The 9,721-nt window shown below is 37.7% G+C and overlaps 1 protein-coding gene across 5 annotated transcripts in view; it reads left to right on the plus strand.

The window, feature by feature from the left end:
• The window catches only part of HELZ (helicase with zinc finger), a 146,220-nt gene that overhangs the window by 106,042 nt on the left and 30,457 nt on the right, over positions 1-9,721 (plus strand). For all 5 annotated transcript variants that reach the window (XM_010856053.1, XM_010856052.1, XM_010856050.1 and 2 more), the window contains 3 exons: positions 1,142-1,193; positions 2,153-2,343; positions 4,031-4,238. In XM_010856053.1, coding sequence (XP_010854355.1) covers positions 1,142-1,193; positions 2,153-2,343; positions 4,031-4,238 — 451 coding nt within the window. The remainder of the gene's footprint in view (positions 1-1,141; positions 1,194-2,152; positions 2,344-4,030; positions 4,239-9,721) is intronic.

The raw sequence follows: 9,721 nt of genomic DNA on the forward strand, positions 1-9,721 counted from the left end.
TAGTCAAGAATGAACTTTTCTTCTTGCTGTAGACATTACCCCTACTTGAGTTTTCAGGTGTAATATACAAAATAAAAAATTCATGTGGCTGAAGGGTGAGTTGTATAGTGTGCTTACTTGTGCTATACAGTGGCTTAGTGTGTTCAGTTCAGCCCATGGAAAGAGAAAAAACAAGTTTTAAAGTCTAGACACGCACAGCCATTGTTTCTTCAAATGTTATTTCTGCCCCAGAGTCATCATTTTTAATGCCACTGTATGAATCTGCCATTGCTTATTTTATTAAATTTTCTATTGATGGCCATTTAGATCCCTACCAGTGCGATCACGGTGTTAAAGTGTACGCACATTTCTGATGCTTTTGACATGCACTGCCACATTACATTCTAGAAAACTTGTACATTATCTTAAGCAGATTATGACACTGTGTACTTTCCTGTTCACTCAGTAAATTGTACAGTGTAAGGCCACCATGAGTCACGCTCACAATGTAAGACCACCATGAGTCACGCTCACAATATAAGACCACCGCGAGTCACGCTCACAATGTAAGACCACCGCGAGTCACGCTCACAGTGTAAGGCCACCGCGAGTCACGCTCACAGTGTAAGGCCACCGCGAGTCACGCTCACAGTGTAAGGCCACCGCGAGTCACGCTCACAGTGTAAGGCCACCATGAGTCACACTCACAGCATCTCACACCCAGAGCGTATTTATGTCCACGTCACCATTTTAAAGGCTCTCATCCTCAAGAGTTGAAGACGGATATGTTTCCCTCGAAAAGAGCTTGTACATCCTCATCTAATTCATAGAGAATTGATAGAGAAGCTGCAAAGGAATAGAATTTAGGTGTCAGTCATATTTGTGCATATTTCTTTTAACATAAAAATTCGTTTAAAAAGAAAAAAGAATTTTAAGTACCCTTAATTTGAAGTTGAGGAAACTTGAGGCCTAGCACCATGACTTAGTGTTTAAAACAGAAACTCAGCTCAGAGGCATCTATGGGTTGTTAATTACAGACTCACAATCTTTAAATTTTAATTGTTGTTCTGTACATTTCTTTTGCATGGGACTAGGAAAATGGTTATTGTTCTTTCATATTAGGTATGTTTAAATTATTATACATTTGTGTTTTTCTGTAAAGGGGAAAAGCCTCCATCATACCCAGAATGATCATTTCCAGAATGATGGAATTGGTAAGTGGAAGAATTAGTCCTATGAAAACTTGTTTTTGTGATGTAAGACATTTATCCCAGATTTCATGGGGAGAGGGACACGCAGACCCTCTAAAAGTTGGAACTCAGCCAACTTTTATTTAACACAACTGTTCTTGTGAATGCTTTGATATGTCATATCTGTCAAGGGGTGGTTTTATGGGCACCAAGGTACATGCTCTAGAAGTTGTGAGGATGAACATTTAAGCCTCCTGTGCAGTATAAGGTTTTGATATAATATTGATATATCATTGATATCTTACAAATGTTTGTTTATACATTTTAAGATAAAGTTTATTTGATTCAAAATGTTGCAGAATTATCAAAGAAAAAGCACAAAAAATTTTTTAAAAATTTAAGAATTATGCTTTTAAAACAATAATTGCTTAACCATTTTGTACATGACTGTGTAACAGTTGCAGGTCAGAACTTTATTCTGAAGAATTGTGTTTGTTTTCTACTCTAGAAGAATGTTTACTGTATGTGCATGTTTATGTGTTATATGTATGGTTGTCTCTCTTGAAAGACATGTCTCCAGCTCCTTGCAAGACATTTAAAATTACGCTAGTTTATAAAAGGGCTTCCCTGATAGATCAGTTGGTAAAGAATCCACCTGCAATGCAGAAGACCCCGGTTGGATTCCTGGGTCTGGAAGATCCGCTGGAGAAGGGATAGGCTATCCACTCCAGTATTCTTGGGCTTCCCTTGTGAGAAAGTTTATAAAAGAAATACATCGTACCTCTCAAGTCAAATAATTTCAGTGAATGTGGTAAAATGATTATGTTTTTTAATATGCGTTACTCTTCCACACTGATAACTCTTTGATTATAAGATACCTTATGGCAAACCTAGGAAATGTATTTTGCTGTGGGACGACTTTAATTATTTTTGTCTGTGTCAATATGTAGAGCTATTATGTCCTTTTTCTATTTGTTTTTCAGTTCAGCCCAGTCCCTCTGTGCTTATTGGCAACCCTATCAGAGCATACACTCCCCCACCTCCTCTTGGACCTCACCCGAGTTTGGGCAAATCTCCAAGTCCTGTTCAGAGAATCGACCCTCACACCGGGACGAGCATTCTTTATGTACCTGCTGTCTACGGAGGGAATGTCGTCATGTCGGTGCCTGTACCTGTAAGTAGCTGTTTTTAAGATACTCTATCGAATGAGATAAAATAGGCTTCACTAAATTCCTACCCAAATAGTGTTCTACCAGTCTCTCTTTTCAGCTTTTCAGTGCCTGTAAGCTTCTTTAAAAGCAGCTCTTATGGCCCCAAAAATGTGAATTGTTGCTTACAGTTTGTTACTGGATTGTCAGTGGCTGTCAAGAAATCTGTAGATTGGATGTTTTGATTGAGAAGCCTTTGTATTGTTTTAAATATTTTTACTGGGAAAAGTTGGGCTAAAAGTTAACAGAGCTAGTAAATTGGACTCTTGTTTTGTAAAGTGATGTTTTTAGTTTATGTTTTGCCTTTTCATTCTTCTATAATTTACTAGCGCTCCCTAAGAAGGAGACAGAAAGGCACAGAGCAGTCTAGCTCCCTTGGATCTAAACATATCTGAGGAATTCCACGCCTTCCTTGCAAAATCCTGCCTGTACTTAAAAACATTATTAAATCATTTCTAAGACTGCCTAGATTTTTAGAGGGTTTCCAACTTATGTAAAACTCATTTTTATTTTCTTTAAGATTTTTGAATATTTTGGTAAGTGAAAAATTTACTGTTAAACAAATATTTCCAAATTCAGGAATTTTTAGCCTAGAAAATATTTCTTTCATTTAAGACAAGTGCTATAATTTCAAATGGAGGTGATCACTGTCAAGGATCTTGGACACCCCTGTCCACACTCCCAAAATGCAAAAATGCATAGTTGCTGGCATTTTTCAGCCGTATTGGTCATGATAGTTCACAATCACGGCAGCCAGGGAGGATAACTGTCAATAAGAAGTATCTCATTTATGTCGACTCCCCATAGACTTTGAATTTTAGCTGAGTTATTTCTTCCCAGACAGCCTGGCAACATTATACATCATCTGCTTTAAATAGTAAGTCGCTTAGGATCTAGATTTCATTTCGCTAGGTCACAGAGGCTTTTATTATATAAGATTTCTAAGAGTCTGCATTTAACAGTTAGATTCAAATAATAGAGATGGTAGCTCAGATGTCATCATATTTATTCCTTTTGTGTTAATATGCAGCAATTATATATTTAGACACACCTAAAGAAATTTTCTATTTCTGTAGTTTAATTAATCAGAAGCATTAGTTAAATTAGTGACCTGTTTGAATTTTGCTGACAGTAAATGAACCTTAAATGATTTGGTTAGTCATATGAAAGAGTAGTAATACATATTTTTTTGGGTTGAGACTCTTTAGACTGAATTATTTCTTAAATTTTTTCCCTGTTCTTTTATTCAAGTTTATTAAACCATATATCTATACAGTTATGACTTTAAAAGGCAATTTTCATGGTAATCTGTTACATATGTACATTCATATTGAAGGAAAATGATTCAAGTCTATAAAATGATTCGATGCCTCAAAAAATAATTGTTAATACCTATTTTAAGTCCTTGATTTCTTCCTAACCTAGTGTATTCAGGAAATGATCAATTTTCCCTTCCACACTAAAGATTCAAAGAGCTAGTTAAGATACAACCATCATTCTACCAGTTGTTACCATCAGCATTCGTTTTGTAGTTATTCAGTTTGGTAGAATTAACATCTCTGTGTGTTTGCTCTTTCCTAATTAATAGCACTATAGCAGTTTGACTGCCAAAATGCCCTTAAAGCAATTATTTTGTTTCTTGTAATAACCTAGGTGCCATGGACAGGATACCAGGGCAGGTTTGCGGTTGATCCTCGAATCATTACACACCAGGCAGCAATGGCCTACAACATGAACCTCTTACAGACACATGGACGTGGGTCTCCTATTCCTTATGGCCTTGGGCACCACCCACCTGTCAGCATAGGGCAGCCACAGAATCAGCATCAGGAGAAGGATCAACATGAGCAAGGTCGCAACGGTGAGCTGCTTCATTGTTCTCATGCTCATGAGTTGATGACATGCCAAGTGGTATCACCATGTAAAGTTCCTCTAGCAGGATGGTTGTTAGCTTGTTCATAGAAGACCTCTTTGAGAAGAAATCCAATATAAAAACCCTGGGTCCTCTCTCCAGAAGACACAGATATGTGCACAGATATGCATAATTTGCATGAAGCCTGTCACTTACGATTAATATTATCCATTTTCTGAAAAAAAAGTTAGTATTTAGATAATTTTAAATGATAATCATTTAAAACTGAGACAGTAAGCCCTCTCCTGTTAAACATTTTTGTTGATGCAAAATATTTTTATAGCATACTAAACATAAATGACTCGGAGAAGCCGACGGCACCCACTCCAGTGCTCCCGCCTGGAGAATCGCAGTGCTCCCGCCTGGAGAATCCCAGTGCTCCCGCCTGGAGAATCCCAGTGCTCCCGCCTGGAGAATCCCAGGGACGGAGGGGCCTGGAAGGCTGAAGTCCATGGGGTCGCTGAGGGTCGGACATGACTGAGTGACTTCACTTGCACTTTTCACTTTCATGCATGGAGAAGGAAATGGCAATCCACTCCAGTATTTTTGCCTGGAGAATCCCAGGGTCGGGAGAGCTTGGTGGGCTTCCGTCTGTGGGGTCACACAGAGACACAACTGAAGCGACTTAGTAGCAAACATGAATGACTACTCTGGCAATAATTGATTTACAGTAGTTTTTTCTTCTGTAAATCCTAGTCTCTTGTCTACTAGAATTTATAAATAAGGAAAAATTACCCTCTATATTTTTTAAACTCTAGTTCATTGAGGTATAATTTATACATGGTAAAATTCAGCCTTTTAAAATGTAGTTTGACGTGTTTTGACACATATATAGAGGTGTTCACCACCACCAGTATCGACATTCAGAGTTTTTACATTACCCTAGAGACACCCTCTTATTCCTTTGCAGTCAGTCTCCTCCTCCAGCCCCAGCCCTGGGCAACTGCTCCTCTGACTTATGTCCCTGTACTTTTGTCTTTAGTCTGTCATGTACATTAAATCATAGTGTCTGGGCTCGCTCACTTAGCTTAATTTAAACTTTTGAGGTTGATTTGTGTTGTCTGTATCAGTTGTTTGTTCCTTTCTGCTGTTGATTAGTAGTCCCTTGTATGGATGAACTGTACTGTCTTTATCCATTAATTGTTTTTATCTGTCCTTAATTATTTCTGAGTTTTGGCTGTCATGAGTAAAGCTGCCATGAACATGTGTCAAACATATTTTCATTTCTCTTGGGTAAATACCCAGGATGAACTGTTATGTTGGCACTTCTGTTAACTTTGTAACAAACTGCCATACTGTTTTCTAAAGTGACCGAAACCATTTTTAATTTCTACGATGTGTGAGATTTCTGGTTGCTCCTTAGTTCTCCTTAGTTCTTAGTGCCATCAGCTTTTTAAATTTTACCCTTGCTCATGGATATCTGATAGTATCCAATTGCTGAATTGTTTTGCACGTTCCTGGTGAGCAGTGATGTTGAGTATCTCTCCGTTGGGCGTATTTGTTATGTGTACGTCTTTGATGCAGTGTCTATTCATATCTTTTGTCTACTTCTTTATTGGCTTGTCTTACTAAGTTATAAGAGTTCTTTATACATTCTGGATAAAAACCTTTAATTAGATGTGTGTTTTGAAAATATTCTCTCCTAGTTTGTCTCTTGCCTTTTAATTTTCTTAACAGTATCTTTCAAAGAATAGAAGTTTCCATTTTTGATGAAGTCCAGTTTATTCATTTCTTTTTTTCTTCTATGTGCCATGTTTTTGGCATTATTTCTGAAATTTTTTTGCCTTCTGTGTTTTTTTCTAGAAGTTTAATAGTTTCAGCTGCTATTAGGGTCTACTTTGAATTAATTTTTATATATGGTATGAGGTAAGAATTGAAAATTTTCTTTATGATCATTTTGTTTTGCATATATGTATGCTCAGTCATTCTAACACCATTTTTTTGATTTTCTTTATTTTTAAAAAATTAATTTATTTTAATTGGGGGCTAATTACTTTACAGTATTGTAGTGGTTTTTGCCATACATTAACATGAATCAGCCATGCGTGTACATGTGTTCCCCATCCTGAACCCCGCCTCCCACCTCCCTCTCCATCCCATCCCTCAGGGTCATCCCAGTGCACCAGCCCTGAGCACCCTGTCTCATGCATCAAACCTGGACTGGCGATCTGTTTCACACATGGTAATATACGTGCTTCAGTGCTATTCTCTCAAATCATCCCACCCTCGCCCTCTCCCACAGAGTCCAACAGTCTGTTCTATACATCTGTGTCTTTTGCTGTCTTGCGTATAAGGTCATTGCTATCACCTTTCTAAATGCCACATATATGCCTTAGTATACTGTACTGGTGTTTTTCTTTCTGGCTTACTTCACTCTGTATAATAGGCTCCAGTTTCATCCACCTCATTAGAACTGATTCAAATGCATTCTTTTTAATAAGTGAGTAATACTCCATTGTGTATATGTACCACAGCTTTCTTATCCATTCATCTGCTGATGGACATCTAGGTTGCTTCCATATCCTGGCTATTGTAAACAGCTAACACCATTTTTTGAGAGCAGTCTCCTTTCCTCCGTTAAAATCGCCTGGTGCCTTTGTTAAAGTCAGTTTACCACATGTGTGAAGGCTGTGTTGTCTTCTGCTGGGCATGTGCTTATTTTTGCCAAATATGCTCCTGTTGAGTGCTATAGCTTTATGAAAGTCTTGAAATCAGGTAGTGTGAGTCCTCCAACTTTATTCTTCTTTTTCAGAAGACTCTATTCCAGGTCCTTTGCATTTTCACCTACATTTTAGAATCAGCTTATCAGTTTCTCCTGGAAAGCCTGCTGGGATTTTGATTAGAATTGGTTGAATCTGTGGGTCAGTTTTGGGGGAGAACTGACATCTTAATATTTAATTTTCTGATATATGAACAGAGTGTCTCTCTTCTTTAAGATCCTTACTTTGTGCCTTAAAAAAGGTTTTTGTTCAAACTACAAATCTTGCACGTATTTTGTTCAGGTGACGGCCTGGATTGATACAGGTATCTCCCCAGTAGTGCATCCTGCAGAATCCCAGTGTTACATTTTTATTTCATTCAGTCCAGTACACTTTCTGATTTCTCTTAAAATTAGATCCATGGATTATTTACAAAGGTGAATTTAGGTGAGTTATTAGAGATTTTCTAAGTATTTTTCTCTTACTGCTTTCTAGTTTTAATTCAGTTGTGATAAGGTAACACACTTTGCATGACCTGAATCCTTTTGAGCTTATTGAGATGTGTTTCACAGCTCAGGATGCGGTCTGTCTTTCCAGTGCTCCGTGCACATTGGATAAGAGTGGAGCACTCCAGTGCTGCAGGCCAGGGCGCTTCATAGGCTGCTTAAGGCCGCTTTGTCTTTGCTGGTTTTCTGTCTACCTGTTAAAAATGAATATTGAGAGAGGAATGTTGAATTCTCCAAATATTTTTCCTTTGGTGTTTATCTATTTTTCCTTTGACTTTTTCTTGATGATTTTTGAAGTTTCTGATGTTAGGTACATAAACATTTAGAATTGTATACTCTTGGACATGAGTTTGAGCAAACTCAGGGAGATAGTGAAGGACAGGAAAGCCTGGCATGCCACAGTTCATGGGGTCACAAAGAGTCAGACACGACTTAGCGACTGAACAACAACAACTCTTGATTAATTAACTCATTTTTCATTATGGAATGGAGTTCTTTATCTCTGATAATATTCTTTGCTCTGTGCTCTACTTTGCTGAAGATCAGTGCAGACACTTCAGCTTTCTTTTGGCAAGTGATAGCACAGTATTTCGGAGAAAGCAATGGCACCCCACTCCAGTACTCTTGCCTGGAAAATCCCAGGGACGGAGGAGCCTGGTAGGCTGCCGTCCATGGGGTCTCAACAGTCGGACACGACTGAGCGACTTCACTTTCACTTTTCACTTTCACACATTGGAGAAGGAAATGGCAACCCACTCCAGTGTTCTTGCCTGGAATATCCCAGGGATGGGGGAGCCTGGTGGGCTGCCGTCTATGGGGTCACACAGAGTCGGACACGACTGAAGTGACTTAGCAGCAGCAGCAGCACAGTATTTGTTTTAACTTCTGTTTTTAATCTGTTTGTGTCTTTATACTTAAAGTGTATTTCTTTTAGTTTACAAAAAATCTAATATGACAATCTCTGTTGTTTAGTTGGCAGATCTAGAACATTTATACTTGATGTGATTATTGATAGAGTTATTTTATCATCTTCCTATCTGTCTTAAATTTGTCCAGTCTGGTTTTGTTCCCTTTTTCCTTTGATTCTGCCTTCTTTTAAATTAGTTGCATATGTTTTATGTTTCCATTTTATCTCCTTTGTTGGATCATTAGCTTTAGCTCTTTTTATTATTTTAGTATTTGCTTTAAGCTTAATAGCATTCATCTTTAATTCACCACAGTTTACTTTCCGTTTTATGTTTTATCACTTCAGGTATAGCAAAAGAACATTACAATATTTCAGTTTTTCCCCTTCTGGCCTTTAAGTATTGTTTTCATACATTTTACTTTTACATGTTATAAGCCCCAAACATTGTTATTATTTTCATTGAAATAGCCAAGAATCTTTTTAAAGTGTTTTAAATAATAAGAGAAATAATCTTTTGTATCTCCATGTTGTATTTCTGATAATCTTGATATTCATGTTTCTATTTGAATAAGTTTTCTTCTGCCTGAAGTACTTCTTTTAACACTCCTTGTACTTCAAGCCTGTTGGTGATGAATTCTTTCAGCATTTATATGTCTGAAAATGTTTTTATTTCACTATCATTTTTGAAAGATTTTTCCAGGGTAGAGAATCTTGGTTGATAGTTTTTATCTTTTCCTTTTCTTGCTTATATTGTTTCCAGTGAGAAATCTGATGTCATCTTTATCTTTGTTTTTCTGTATATAACATGTCTTTTTTTCTCTAACTACTTTTAAGAGTTTCTTTTTATACTAGTTTAAGTAATTTGATTAGGATAATATTCCTTGGAGTAGTTTTATCCATGCTTCTTGGGTTTGGGGTTTGTTGAGCTTCTTGGATATGTGGGTTTACAGTTTTCATCAAATTTGGAAAGCTTTGATTTCTGTTTCGTTAGAATTTGTTTCTGTCTCACCTCTTTTTCTCTTCTGGAATTTCAGCTACCCATTTATTCAGTTCAGTTCAGTTCAGTTCAGTCAATCAGCTGTGTCTGACTCTTTGCGACCCCATAGACTGCAGCACGCCAGGCCTCCCTGTCCATCACCAACTCCCGGAGTTTACTCCAACTCATGTCCATTGAGTCGGTGATGCCATCCAACCATCTCATCCTCTGTCATCCCCTTCTTCTCCCTCCTTCAGTCAATCCCAGTATCAGGGTCTTTTCAAATGAGTCAGCTCTTCGCGTGAGGTGGCCAAAGTATTGGAGTTTCAGCTTCAGCATCAGTC

Source organism: Bison bison, unplaced genomic scaffold, assembly GCF_000754665.1.
Source record: "Bison bison bison isolate TAMUID 2011002044 unplaced genomic scaffold, Bison_UMD1.0 scf7180017864371, whole genome shotgun sequence".
In the NCBI taxonomy this organism is placed as follows: Eukaryota; Metazoa; Chordata; class Mammalia; order Artiodactyla; family Bovidae; genus Bison; species Bison bison.